At 50.6% G+C, this 15302-nt stretch overlaps 1 protein-coding gene across 1 annotated transcript in view; it reads right to left on the bottom strand.

The window, feature by feature from the left end:
* Window positions 1-12306, bottom strand: part of IDUA (alpha-L-iduronidase) — a 1961268-nt gene extending 1948962 nt beyond the window's left edge. The window contains exon 1 of the mRNA XM_078676355.1: window positions 11807-12306. Within this exon, the coding sequence (XP_078532481.1) occupies window positions 11807-11946 (140 nt within the window). The 5' untranslated portion in view covers window positions 11947-12306. The remainder of the gene's footprint in view (window positions 1-11806) is intronic.
* Window positions 12307-15302: the final 2996 nt, after the last annotated feature.

Below are 15302 nucleotides of genomic sequence, written 5' to 3'. Positions count from 1 at the left end.
TTAAAGGCTGAATCGGTGAGGTGCGCGGGATTGAGGTGCCAGTTCAGGTAAGGGGACACATCAAGGGGAACACGCAGGGCAAGGAGGACAGGCGCGTGGTCTGAGAAGGTGCGGGCTAGGTGTTGTGTCTTGATCAGCCATGGGGGTAAGACCAGCAGAGAGAAAGACATAGTCAATGCGCGCCCAGGTGGAGTGGACTGCAGAGAAGTGTGTGCCCTGTCTGGTAGAAGGGTGTGAGTGCCTCCACGAGTCAGTCAGGTGGTGGTCTTCCACAATGTTCAGTAAGGCGCGTTGCATGCGGGTGTAGTGTGTAGAATGGGGGTGTGATCTGTCCACTGAAGGGTTCAGTGCAGTGTTAAAGTCACCGCCTAGGATTACATGGGATATGCCTAGGGATTGTATCTTGCCCCATAGAGTGAGGAGTGTAGCCGGGTCATCGATGTTGGGACCATAGTAGCAAGTGAGCAGGACTGTGTGAGAGTGTAACCTTCCCCAAACCATGCAGTATCTGCCATTGGAGTCCAGTTCAGTACCTAATGGGGTAAATCCCAAACCTCTTTTGACCAGTATCGTGACAACTCTAGAGTATTTTGAATATGACGAAAACACCCTGCATGAGGCCCATCGGGAAGCAAATAACGGGGACGCAGTCGGCACCAGGTGAGTTTCCTGCAACAGTGCAACAGACACACCATGTCTGTCTAAATACCCTAGAATCTGTCTTTTTTTCCTCGGGTCATTTAACCCACACACATTCCAAGCTAATAGGCGAAATTGCTGGGTTGGCTGCGAGTCACTCACGTCACCCATCCCCACCGCTCAAGGCAAACACTACGCAGGTATACAGCAGTCGGTCCAGAACAGCACACTTCAGCAGCACGAAGGAGATCGCGTATCCTAAAATTCACATAATTCCCCCATGACCCCGTGAACTCCGCAGCGACTACGCTTACGGTACTAAAACAGTTAGTTTGTTCAACACATCCGGCAACCCCAACCTGCCGGTAAAACAGTACAGTTGCAGCATATGACATATTATACATATAATGTGTGGTTAGAGCATTCGCTGCATCAGCAAGTAATCGGACAGTAGTCCCTCCCACTCCGGCAACCCCAACTGGCCGGGCATCCAAGTCTCCCACCCTCCACCCATCCTTAAACCACCCCAAAACTAAGAACAGGGCAAAAGTTTGTAGGGGATCACCCATTGGGGACGGTGATCTAGGGGCGCCAGACCAACCAACCACCTCCTCACTCTCACCCGCTAGGCGCCAGGTAGGGACCTAGCTGTCCTGCGCGGGACGGAGGTGGGCGGCCGAGCGCAATACCAAATACAGGCCTGTTAGGCTTAATGCAGTACATGTACCTCACCAAGAAATGCAGGGAACGGTCTGTCCAAGTGCACAGTTCAGTATCAGCGTGGTCCGGACGTTAGCCAGTTCGTCACTCCTGTTGAGACATCGGGGATGGAGATCTAGAGTGTCGCGCCTCTGCCTCCTCCCGGACGCGATCTTTTTTGTGGAGTTTCAAGAAGTCCTCCACCTGTTGTGGGTTTTGAAAAAAATGCTGTGTGCCCCGGTGTGTTATCTTCAATTTGGCTGGATACAGCATGGCATATGGGATTTCCTGTGATTGGAGTTTCTTTTTCACCCCGGCGAATTTGCGTCTGGCCTCTTGGACTGAAGGGGTGAAGTCCGGGAAAAAGGAGAGTGTTGTGTTGCCATAAGTAACTGTGCCGACCTCCCTCGCCCGGCGCAGCACCGCATCTCTGTCTCTGTAGTTGAGGAAGCGGGCGATGATGGGCCGTGGCTGGGCTCCAGGGGGGGGTCTGGCAGCGAGAGATCTGTGGGCTCTTTCCACTATAAGGTGCGGGGAGAAGGATTCCTTACCAAATAGTTCCACGAGCAGGTTTTCAATAAAGATCTCCATCTTTCCGGTGTTGGTGGATTCTGCAAGGCCAAGAACGCGGACGTTGTTGCGCCTGGACCTTGCCTCTAAATCCTCGTTCTTGTCTGATATTATTTTCAGTAGCCTGTCCATCCGGGTGACTTGTCTGCCAGAGGTCGTCGCGCCATCCTCCAACCCAGAGATCCTGTCCTCCGCTTCTGTGAGACGCGTGTCATGGAGTTCAAGTTTCGCCACGACGCTGTCCATGCGTGAATTGATGGTGTCTATCTTGGCATCAATTGTGGAGAGGCTCTGTCTCATGCCCAATAGGAGTGATTTCCAGTCCTCTTCCTGGGGAGCTGAGGCAGTAGGGCTACCTTCCCTCTCCGACGGTGGCTTGGTCGCTTTCTTGGATTCAAAGGGGATTTTGGACTGTCTAGCATCATTGCGACCCATTTCGCGCCGAGGAGTCCGTGCTGACGCGGCGGAGGAGGAAGCCAGGGCGCGGAACGAGGACAGTAGTAGGGCAGACTGGAGCCGGGGGGATGACGTAGCTCTCAACCTGGGCGCACCGCAGCCTCCGGGGGAGCCAAGCCGGCTGGCGTCCCGCACTCACAGTTGTCCACGGGGCTCAGATTGAGCGCGAGATGGGCGACCGCGCTCCCGCGCCTGCGCCCAGCTCAGGTGCCATGCGGTATGGTCCGAAGTGGGTCCGGGAGTGCGGGGCTGTATGGCAGTGACCTCAGTGGTCAGATGTGGATGCCCCAGTCGAAAACTACTAGGCTAGTTGGGCCAGAGGGAGCAGGTCCGCAGGGTGTCAGCCCAGCCGCGTTCAGGTGATGCGGGCCGTGTTGAGGTTGGCCACGTGGCAGTCTCGGTGCGCAGGTGGGCCCTCCAGGTCTATGAGTAGTAGGCCGACGGTCGCGGCCCGAAGTGCTGACCTTTCGGGTGTCCCGGGAATGGGGGCGCGATGTCGCCTTAAGAGTCTTGAAGGGGAGGGGGGGCTCGGCACGCCGCAGCTGGCGCAGTGCGGGCTCCCACCGAGCCCCGCCGCTCACAGGGGACAGGCCGGCCGCGGAGGCTCCAAGGACGCAGCGCTTGGCGGGCTCAGCAGTCTGTCAGGGTCTGTAGCGGGTGGGGGCAGCCGGGTCTCTCGTACCTCTCCAGCCGGCCGGGACTCCACAATGCAGGTAGGCGGGCTCAGCAGTCTGTCAGGGTCTCTAGCGGGTGGGGGCAGCCGGGTCACTCGTACCACTCCCGCCGGCCGGGACTCCACAATGCAGGTAGGCGGGCTCAGCAGGCTGTCAGGGTCTGTAGCGGGTGGGGGCAGCCGGGTTTCACGTACCTCTCCCGCCGGCCGGGACTCCGCAATGCAGGCAGCACACGAGCGTCAGGGCGCGCTGAGTGTCGCAGGGCCGGAGAGATCTTCCGGCCGCAGTGAGTAGGCTCGATATCCCCGGACTTTCCTGCGCGTCCGGTCCGCCCCCAGCGAGCTCCCGCTCCAGCGGCCGCGGCCGGCAAAGGGAATACTGCTCCGGGGCACTCGTTACCGACGTCCGTTGTGTAAAATCCAGGCACCGTTGGATTCGTCTCGGCAGCGGGCACAAGAGGAGATGCAATTGGGGCCTTATTCACGATGAAGGATCATGCAGGATCTTGCGTTCGCGCTCGGCCGAGCTGGAGCCTCACACTTGTGCGGCCATCTTGGTTTGGCGCCACCTAACGCCCCCACCATGTCACATGATTGCCGTGGTAACCCCGGCCGGCTGCAGCAGCTGGGCTAATTATGAATGCTCATTGCTGCAGCCAGGGCAGCAATGAGCCACCAGTTCGGCGTGATGCCCCTGACCTGAGTAGACTTTCGCACTACTACAATAACACACTGCCAGAGCAGCATCATTCAGTACGCGCTGTGTGCTTATCGGGAGTGCACTGTTTGGCAAGGGTATCGACTTCCTTTGCACCGGCGCTGATGTCAAGGAGGCACTTCAAATGCGTGACTTTACATTCTCGTGCGGTGATGCGGATCACTGTACAAAAATGCGTTAGTATGACGCCTGATGCGTGATACTTGGCAGAGCTGGACAACAAAAATCAGCATTAAGGATCCAGAAAACAGTACAGGTTGGCACTAAGGGCAGATGACACACTAACGCATTTCAGTGTGGTATTCCGCATTACCGCACTGAAATGCATTGTCACGCATTTTTATTCATGCCCGTCTGAAACGCTACATGGTGGTGCCCTGGCTCTGCTGCTTCCCACAGACTTGCGTTGCCAGCAGCGCTCTCCCTCAGTAAACTAATAGTTAATCTGACTCCTCAGCTCTGGAGTCAGAGTGCTACAATGTTACACTGCCTCCCCTGCTGCCTGGCGGCATTTCATTTCCTGCCGCCGCGGCGGCGTGGCTTTCAGACCCACTGGCTCACACTCTCATAAGACCCGGGGGCTTCTGGGGCCTGCCCTCGCCAGTGGTTGCTACTGGCTGCTGTGGCACAGTGGGGGTCCCCGGGATTGGATGTGACTTTGAGCTTCGTCGTGACGTCCTGGAAGAGCAAAGAGGAAGTGAGGTAAGGTGTTGGCAGGTCAGAGAAACGGCGGGGGATCCAAGAGTCGGCGAGTCCTCTTAGTGGTTCTCTACTACTGTCTCACAGTCTGCCCAGTAAAACCCGCGTTGGACCGGCGGGAGGTGGCCAGCATCGAGTGACTTGACTAGTCACTCACTTACTTGAGTCTTTCATGGCCGCCGGCCGCGGCGCATCATCAAAGGCGCCATCAACATCGTTGTGATGATCGCTGTGTGCGCAAAACTAGAAGTCGGGGGTGGCTACAGTTCAATAAACTCGTGGCAGGCTGCATGCAAAGGCAGCGCTGCTCGCAGCATGATAAAGTTGTACAATGATTATTATATCTAAAAGTAACGGACCCGACCAGCGGCTCAGCTAAGACCCCAGCACAGACCGGGGCAGCCATTGGAGTTGCTGAGCCACATCATCATGCCGAGGCCGGTGTTTGCTGCTGCGGGAGTCATTAGACAAAGTGCGGCCCGTATGAAGAATCATGTCGCAAAGTCATTAAGTACTGCCTCGTGATGTATGGCTCTGTGCTGCAAATCGTTTTATTAATGGCGTGTCGCCGTGATGCTGGTCGACTTGGACCGCGGTCGCTGGCTGGCTGCAGTGCTGGACAAGTGGGTTAAGTGGCCTCTGTTGATGCTGCGCGAGTCCGGACCCTGCAGTCTGCAGTCGAGTTTGGGGCCTGCAGACTAATGCCCCGGTTACTTACCGGTAAGCTTCATTACTCCGAGTCCATGTCTTCCTCGCCACAGTAATATACATATGAGCCTCCGGCTCCACACAGAACTCCAAGTAAAATAAAAGAGCAGTGCTCTAGTCTCCCCTCCCTCCTCCAATATGGCCCCAGAGGCTTCCTCCAATCACATAAAAGGACACATAACAAGCAGCCCAGCCTGAAAAACCAAGCCGCAGACATGAAGCCACCACCAGGGCCGGGAGGGAAGGGAAACTATACTGTGGCGAGGAAGACATGGACTCGGAGTAATGAAGCTTACCGGTAAGTAACCGGGGCATTACCTCCTCGTCCTGTCTTCCTCGCCACAGTAATATACATATGAGCCGATACCAAAGCAATCAGCTTCATGTAAGGAAACAGACCACACCATCAGTGCAGCGAAACATATTTTAATATACAGAGGCATAACAACCCAAAAACGGACAACCTCTTAAGGTACCCCAGCAGATAAAACAGAAGAGGCAAACGAAACAGAACCCCCACCCCCAATTTGGAGGCGGTAATGGGACATGAAGGTATGTGGAGAAGACCACGTAGCAGCCCTGCAAACATCCTCCATAGACACCCCTTTGAAAGAAGCCCAGGATACAGCCACAGACCTGGTGGAACGACCCTGAACAGGAAGAGATGGAACCACAGAGACCGAAGCATAAGCCAAAAGAATGGCTTCCTTAATCCACCGACTTATCGTGGACAGGGAGGGCTTCAGACCCTGACGTGACAAACCATAATTCACAAACAAGCAGTCAACCTTACAAAAGGAAGAAGTGCGAGACAAGTAAATCAGCAAGGCACGCCGAACATCTAAGAGGTGCAAAAGGGACTCCTCAGCCGAGGAGGGATCAGGACACAGAACCGGAAGAACCACCTCGGCAGACCGGTGAAAAAAAGAATCCACTTTAGGAACGAAAATGGGATGAGGGCGCAAGACCACACGATCCGCCAAAACCAACAAAAACGGGGCAGAACGAAGGAAAGCACCCAACTCTCCCATACGCCTGGCAGAGGCTATCGCCACCAGAAATACCACCTTGAGAGTCAAAAACTTCAGGTCCACAGACTCCAAAGGCTCGAAAGGAGCCAACTGCAAGGAACGCAAAACCAAAGGTAGGTCCCAAGGAGGAGGACATAGGATAGGACGGGGGCGCTGGAAAGAAAGAGACTTAAACAGCCGAGCAACCAATGGAGAAATGGAAACCAAGGGCAGGACATGAAATGCCCGAATGGCGGCCCACTGAGCCCGAAGGGTCGAAATGGCCAATCCCAACACAAACCCATCGTTCAGAAAGTCCAGAATGCGAGCTGGATCCAAAGAACCCAACGACAGCCCATGATCAACACACCAAGAAGCAAAATGATCCCAATGCTTGGCGTAAGACTTAAGCGTAGAAGGCCTCCGAGACTGCTGAATGACACCAGCCACAGCCACCGAACAACCCTCACGCATCAGAGACTCCCTCTCAAGAGCCAGGCCCGCAGACCCAGGGAACGGAACACAGGTAGAGGAAGAAGAGGACCCATTAGAGGATACGGCACGAACGGCAAGGGCCACCCCGGAGACACAGCCAATTCCTGCAGAAGGGGAAACCAAGGGCGACGCTTCCAACAAGGAGCAATCAGAAGCACCAACGACCCCTCCCGCTTGATCTTCTGTAATACAGTCGGAAGTAGGGGAACAGGGGGAAATGCATACAGCAGACCCTCCAGCCAAGGGAACGAAAGGGCGTCCACCCTCCAGGCATCCCGGCAAGGCATAATCGTGCAAAAACAACGGGTCTGGGCATTGTCCTGGGAGGCAAACAGGTCCACAATCGGACAACCAAACATCACCTGCAACCTCCTGAACATCCACCTCGTGAGAGACAAGGACCCCATGGAAGGAAACACCCGGCTCAGACAATCCGCCACAGTGTTCTCCGCACCAGGCAGGTAGATGGCAGACAGGGACTCCAGATGCACCTCCGCCCAAGAACCAATCCGACGAGCCAGGCAACTGAGGGAGCGAACCCTGCACCCCCCTTGATGGTTCACATAAGACATCACAACCTGATTGTCCGTCCGGATCTGCACGTGGTGACCCTGAACAAGATCCGAGAAGTCCAACAGACCCAGAAGGACGGCCTTCAGTTCCTTGTAGTTGGAGGAACATGATAACACCGACTGAGGCCAAATCCCTTGAGTCGCCGAAACCCCCAGAGTAGCACCCCAACCCAGCAGGCTGGCATCGGTAGTGACCACGCGGGTGGGAACAATCAGAAAAGGGCGGCCCTTGGACAGATGATCCATGTCCAATCACCAACTCAGGACCACCCGAACCTCCTCCGACATAGGAACCAGAACATCCATATCGAGGGAACAGGGGTCCCAATGCGACAAAATGTGGGACACCACCGGGTACATATGGAGGCGAGCCCACGGCACCGTCAACAAAGAAGCCGACATCAGACCTTGAACTCGTAACCACAGGCTCACAGGATGAGAAACCCCCACCAACAGGGACCGAACAGCAGACATCAGGGACAAAACACGGGGAGGGGGCAGGAACACCATCCCCAATCGAGTCCTGAACAGAGCCCCAATGAAAGTCAAGTCTTGTGCAGGAACCAGGGAGGACTTCGGCACATTCACGAGGAATCCATGATGCGCCAGGACATGGCACACCACCTGGACATGCAACTCCGCCTTAGGAAGAGAAGAAGCAGAAATTAAAATGTCGTCCAGATAAGGAAAAACACTAACTCCCTCCCCATGCAAATGACCAATAAGAGGAGCCAGAATCTTAGTAAAGATCCGGGGAGCAGAGCAGAGCCCAAAAGGCAATACCTGGAATTGGTAATGACGACCCTGCACACAAAACCGGAAAAACTTCTGAAAGTCCGGATGAAGAGGAACATGTAGGTAAGCATCCTTCAGGTCTATTGATGCAAGGAAATCCCCCTGAGATATCAGAGGAAGGATCAAAGGAAGGGAAACCATCTTGAACCGTTGGTGAGGGATGAACGTATTCACCCACTTCAGGTCCATCACTGGCCGAAGATCCCCGGTGCGCTTGGATACCAGGAAAAGTATCGAATACACCCCCTTTCCCAACTGATCGCTGGGCACAGGAACGATCGCCTTCTTGACCACTAGGGAGGCAATGCCGTCCAAAAGTGCCAAACGTTTCACAGGATCTCTGGGACAAGGAGTGGCCCTGAAACAGTCTGGGGGCGTCTGGGCAAATCCAATGTGCAAACCCTCCGAGATCACCTGAAGCACCCACTGGTCCGACACAGTCTCCCGCCAAGAGTCCAGGAAGCAAGTGAGCCGACCCCCAACCGGACCTACACCAGGAGCGACCCAGTCAGGATTTGGAAGCAGGAGCGGAGGAGGCAGAAGCGCCGGAGAACCGGGATTTATCAAAGGAGGGAGCACCCCGGCCACGCCCCCTTCCACGAAAGGGCTGACCAGCCCAACCCCTCTTCGAGGCACCAAAAGACCGCTGGGAACCAAAGGCTCGGAATCTGCCAGGACGGTCAGGAGCAAGCAGTTTACGGTCCTCCGCCGTCTTCTTCACCATGTCGTCAAGAGATGAACCAAAAAGTTTAACCCCAGAAAAAGGGATTTTCATGAGCAAGTTTTTCTGTGCAGCATCAGCCTTCCAGGAACGGAGCCACAACTGACGCCTCGCAGCCACAGAGGATCCGGCCGCAGAAGCAGCAGCCCCCAGCGAATCAAAGGAGACATCAGACAGCAGACGAACCTGCTGCTCCATCATCGCCAGGGTAGAAGAAACATCCTCCCCCTGGTCCAACAACTCCGACAGAGACTGAAAATCCTTGAGTAAGGACTGGATCGTGTAAGACGAATAGGCCGCAGCCCTGATAGAAAAATTGGCAGCCGCAAAAGTGCGTTTCACAGCACCATCCACCATACGGTCAACCGGGTCAGCAGGAGAAGAGTCCTCCGAGACAACGGACCCATGCGAAGACATGCTAGCCAACAAAGAGTCAACCTTCACGGAGGCAGGGTATTTCACCGCAAAATCCTGAAGAGGGTACCTCTTACTCAAGAAACGAGGAAAGGAACCCTTGTCCACATCCTTCCATTCATTCTCCAGTACCTTCAAGACAGAGGAATGGAGAGGCAAAGAATCAGGCTCGGGACGACGATATTGCAAGAACAGATCGTCTTCCAGAGGCACCACAGAAGCAGGGAACACCAAGTTTTCGCGAATGTGGCCCAGCACCTCCTTCAGGTCGGCACCTTGCACAAAGCGACCCCTGACATCAACCTCTTCCTCATTCGCGGAATCAGCATCAGCAGCATCGCCATCAACCCTCGCCTTTTTAGGAGGAGGGACAGGAACATGACCCCGCAAAGCAGCAGAAACAGCAGTATTTATCATCTGCTGCAAAACTTCCATAGAGGGAACATGCACCCCTGAACCGGAAGCCACGTCCAAAGGATCAGGATCATCCACGTCAGAAGAATCCATGACCGACAGCCAAGTGAAAGTAAACAAACACAGGCATAACGAAGAACAGCCCAGTAAAATAGGACCAGAGGTTGCTAGGCAACCCAACAAACTCCACCCGGACCGAAGCCGAAGGTAATAAAACATCCGGAAGAGCCGCGCGCCGCAGTAGGAAAATGCCCAGACCGCAGCGCGCCAAGCCCAAACAGCCCCAAATGCGCCTCCCGCTCTGCAGGAAACGAAGAGGCATGAAACGCCGCCGGCGCGAAGACCGGCAGCAGGTAAGGCCGTAGACCGGCAAAATCACACACGGAAGCCCCCGGCATCCAGAGATCCCGCACCTGGCCGTGTAACGTTCGCTCAGCAGGACGCGCGGCCGGGAAAGGATAGCAAATGAAAAACGGCAAGTGGAAAACACAAGCGTCCCGCATATAAGAAAACAGAACCAAACCAGTCTACCAACCAAACCACGGAAGTCCGCTGAAGCAGGACACGAGGCAGCCAGGCAATAGAAGGGGGAAACAAAACATTAAGAAAACGAAGGTAAAATTATGCAAAAACCAACATAAGGCATCACACAGCAAACTAACTTCCCCCAACTAGATACCACAGGACAAGGGGAACCGCTAAAGCAGGAACCCCGTCCCACTCCCCTGACCAGCAGGGAAACCACAGCACTCGGAGAAGTGCAGAAAAAAAGAACAGGCTGAGTTGCTTGTTATGTGTCCTTTTATGTGATTGGTGGAAGCCTCTGGGGCCATATTGGAGGAGGGAGGGGAGACTAGAGCGCTGCTCTTTTATTTTACTTGGAGTTCTGTGTGGAGCCGGAGGCTCATATGTATATTACTGTGGCGAGGAAGACAGGACGAGGAGGTAATGATGAGCTGGTCGATGGTACCATGCCTCGCCCTGAGAGACTGCCACTGACGTTACTGTCTTGGGTAATGTAATTGCTATTATATTTAATTTATAATGCGCAATGAACATACCTGCTGAAAGACGGGTTTTACAATGTACCCAATTCACTCCACACAACCACCAATCAGAGGCAGCCTTTCAAACGAAAACGTGTATTCTTCGGATTGGAGGCTAAATTGCTCTCTGATAATTTGGGAATTTTGCTATCTAAAATTATTCAGAGTGGAAAGGATTCGAATTGTGGCTGATGCCGTGTTGCCGGGGCAGCGCTATAGCTTCTTGCATAATGGGTGTAATTGTTTTTAGTGCGGCGTGATTTCACACATAACTGCTGAACTCTAAGTGTGCGGAGTCTAATTTAATTCATTACTGAAAGCTAAAATACACAATCTACATTGCCTCTCGCACGAGTTTGAATCCATCGGAGTTAAGGGAAAGCCATAAATCTTGGATAGAAATTGCAGGCCGTGGAAAGCAGGGAGTCCCATGGCATTATCTTTATGGAAGACACAGTGTACCTTTACTGAGCCGAACTGGTTTCAGATTTCATTTGGCCACCTCAGATCTTTCTATAACACACTGCAGGTGCAGAGCGAAATGCTCCTGCCAGTGCAGAGGATGCAACAAAGAAGGTGTACTTTGACATCACCAAACTGTCTTTTATGTAGATAGCTCAGCGGGTTAATGCTTTTGCCACGGAGATCTTTTAGTTACTTGTGGTTCCGCCGCACAAGCTGAGGTGAGGAAGGGGGCTGTGCTTAGACATAACTTATGGGTGTAAAAGCTCCTGCTGGAGAGTTACTTGTCTAGTAGCAGTTTTGACTCACCAAAAAGTAGCGCAGAGGGTTACAATGCATTTTGCAAAGAGCAGTTTGCACCAATTACAAGATCACACAGTTTCTCGTTGCTCAAATGGGTGTAATTTCTTATATTTATGTTTTCCCCTTCTTCATTGTGTGTTTTTGCCCACGAGAAAGTGTCACTCATAGTTGTTGAAATGTCACTCACGATTACACTGAAATTGTGAAAATGTCACACATAGCAATCTGAAACCTTGGCAGCTATGCAACAGTTTAACTCTCAGGTTGTTTTCCAACGCCCATCCTTTCAGAGAAGGAAAAGTGTTAGCCTGGATAAATATTCAAATGCCACGTTTTATCATCTTTACTTTTACGGTTGTCAAAACATACGTTCTTCACTTTGGTTTAGTGATATAGTGACAATACAACTTACCAAAATCCAGTGCTCTTCCAGAAATGATTAAAATGCTCTCCAGTTTTCGATAGATCCACATTTATCGTATAGGACCGAGAACCCACTCTTTCGAAAACGTGGAGCAGGAGAAAATGTATGAAAACAGCAAAAAAATACATAGTGCTGTGGAGCTATATCCAGGTAAGATTAAACTAAAGTGGCAATCTGTATACTACTTATAAAGATTATTCGTAGATTTAGCCGATTTTCGTTGTTATGTAACAGCCGCTCAAAAGATATCAAACGTACGTAACATCGGTACTTCCGGGTTCCACGGTTGGATATATTTCTGGAAGTTGTCTAAGAGCGGGAGGGACTTGTAACGTGTAAAGTAACCGGACTGCTCAATCTTTGGCCACTGTTTAACATTCAAGGGAGTTCATTGGCTGTGGAGAAACCAGATTCCTAAACACTTCCTGAGCCGCTTTATGGTATAGTATAGGTTAACCCAGTTGCGTTTTTTTAAATTTTATGTTTCCTAGTATTTTGTCGTCACTTGCGTTTCCGGACAGTGCAGGATCTGATTGGCCACATTTTCTCTGCTCCTATTGGACCCAGCTCAAACAGCCTTCGTCTTTGCAGGTAGTCGTAGATTCTGATTGGTTGTGGTAGTGATGGTTTGTAGTGCTGCCCACGGATCCCGGTTCACGGAACGGTATTTCCCGTTTTTTTTGCTGCTAAATGTAACCCAGAGGAGGCGCGAACTCCGATTCCCTCAAATTAAAGCTGCTCTGTTTCGCTACAAGGGTCGCATTGGTAACGCGGGCTCTCGGGCAATGCCCGAGGGGCCCGTGTCCAGTTCCAGCCGTGGGCTGCTTTTTTTTTAGCAGTCTCGTGTGCCGATTTGGGTGGTTTCTGCTTGTTCGGATACCGCCAGCGGCCCCGTGGGTGTCTAGGCGGGCTTTCTGAGGCAGATGGGCGTCCATTATCTCCTGTTTATTAAAGGGCAGAGGCGTCACTCCCTTTTGCTCACTGGCATAGCTGCCAAAGTTTCAGATTTCCATGTGTGACATTTGAATAATTTCAGTGTTTTTATGAGTGACATTGCAATGAGTAAGAGAGACACTTTCTCATAGCTGCCAAGGTTTCAAAATGCTATCTGTGACATTTTCTTAATTTCAGAGTAATTATGAGTGACATTTCAACGACTATGAGTGACACTTTCTCACAAGCAAAATCTAGAAATGAAGGCAAGAGAAACATCGAGATATCAGAAATTACACCCATATGAGTAATGGAAAACTCTAAGGAGATCTTAAAACTGCGGCAAAGGCCCAGAAATGGAAGGGCGCTAACCGGAGACGACTAGACTATTGACACTACCTCAATTTACTAATCTGAAAGTAATCTAAGCTTTATGGGCAAAACAATATTTCATAAAGTAAACAGCTTCAGTTATGGTCCACAGCAGAACTCATTTCAAGAACGTTATTAACGTTTCTTGCACACTCACATTTTGTTAATACTCCACAGTCTTGCAGCGGACTAACTCATGGGGGCTGGAGGTCACACGGACTCTAACAAGCATTTGCAATGCAATAGGTCTCGCATTAGGAAAGTTTGAGCTATTGGTATTGTAAATGACAATTTTTTATTTATGTGTTTGTTTTGAAAATAGCGAAATTAATAGCTTTGGCATTTACAATGCCCATAGTCTTAACTTTCACAAATGTGACACCTATTGCATTTGTAATGCAATATGTGTTGTATTTACGCGACTTAGATGTATTGATATTACAAATAACAATGGCTTTTAATTTTTTGCCACCTGACCTCCTTTTTAATTAAATTGTCTTGTGAATACACATGTATCAATATACAATCTTTTATCAAATTTGATCAATGCACTGTTTTTTACTGAATCCTTTTTAATCAAATTAAAAATGTATATTTTCTAAAAACTGCACTAGTTTGTTTTGTTCAATCTATTGGTTATTGCTCTAATATATGCCTGGGATTGTTACTCTACATATATTTTAATTTTTTTAATCATTAATATTTAACTAAATGTTATTGTAATTTATAATGGCAATAGCTTTTGTAAATAAATCAAATCAAGGGATCTTTATTCGGTGATTAAAAATCGCCATAAAAGCACATACATATATACATGAATAAAAAAAACATTAAACGTTTCTAAAATCCCAGAGCTAAAATATTACTAACAGCCAAAGACATAAAAACTACAACACATTGGAAGGACAAAGGAGAATCAATACCTATTCTAAAACCATCATATGTCTCCCCTAGTTAGCCTTAGGCGGACCGCCACTTTAATAAAATTCATTATGCTACACAGTGTTAAAGGGTCCGATGCTTTTTGTAAAAAGAGTAGTGCCTCGCTAGCATGTTCTAGTTTAGCTTGTTTTAAAATATTTACTAAAAATCTACGCCTAGGCATTGTGAAAAAAGGACAGAGTAAAACAAAATGAAGGGAATCCTGCGGAGACCTGTTGTCGCAGCCGCAGGATCCCTTCTGGTCAATAGATGTTGAAAACCCTGCTGGTGACGCCAATATAAATGGGAGTAGGTTAAGTCTGAAACGGCACATCAAGAATCTGTCCTGTGCGTTATGCATAAGATACAAATATGGCTCCATCCCCTCGACGCTCTTAACCAGGTTATGGGCCCTCACTGTTGTTTTGAGCCCTTCCGCCTCAGCTCTACGTAGACATTTCAGCTCTAAAAAAGCTTTCTTTACGTGCATCTTATGCTGGGCTACAATTGTTGCCGGGTTGGTAAAGAGATTTCCATAACCTAGTTCCTCTAAGGTGTTCTTTACGTAATTGAGCCATGAAATTCGCATAGATTTGTCCCTCTCTAAACAATCCTTTAAGATTTCTCTGCTTAGAGCTGCATCAGGATTAACCCAAATTTTCAACCAGGCCACAATTGGCCTTAGTTTTACCAAATCCTCTAGGTAGGGCCTCCCTAGTTCCCTGTGTATTATAAAGCCAGCAGTACTTGGGGGTACCCTCAGGACTGTTTTTAGGTATTTGTTTTCCTCCTGTTGGATTCTTGTAGTGTTAACATATCCCCATACCTCTGCCCCATAGATTACTCTGGAGCAGCATATGGAGCTATACAGGTTCATCACCTGTTCCGGACTCCACCTACCTAACCTCCGGCCAAAACTTGCTATGGCCCCGTTAGAAGCAACCATTTTGCTGCAACGCTCCTCGACCAGGGAATTAAACTGTAAGGCACCATCGAAGGTTACACCTAAGTAAGGAAATGTTTTGACCCGTTCTACTATGTGGTTTCCTATTGTATAAGTGAACTTAGAGCAGGGTTTTTTACCAGCCAGGAGCACATAAGATTTGCCCAGATTAACAGAAAGATCTAAAGCACCCATGAACTTAACGAATCCATCAATCAGTGTTTGTAAGCTCCTGGGTGTACGTGAAAGCAGGACCGCGTCATCTGCGTAAAGCAGAACAGGAATATGACGCGACCCCACCCTTGGGCAATCTGC

This window comes from Lissotriton helveticus, chromosome 2_1 (assembly GCF_964261635.1).
Source record: "Lissotriton helveticus chromosome 2_1, aLisHel1.1, whole genome shotgun sequence".
NCBI classification, from domain to species: Eukaryota; Metazoa; Chordata; class Amphibia; order Caudata; family Salamandridae; genus Lissotriton; species Lissotriton helveticus.
Note: the sequence above shows the minus strand (reverse complement) of the source record. Positions and strands in the feature narration are given on the sequence as shown.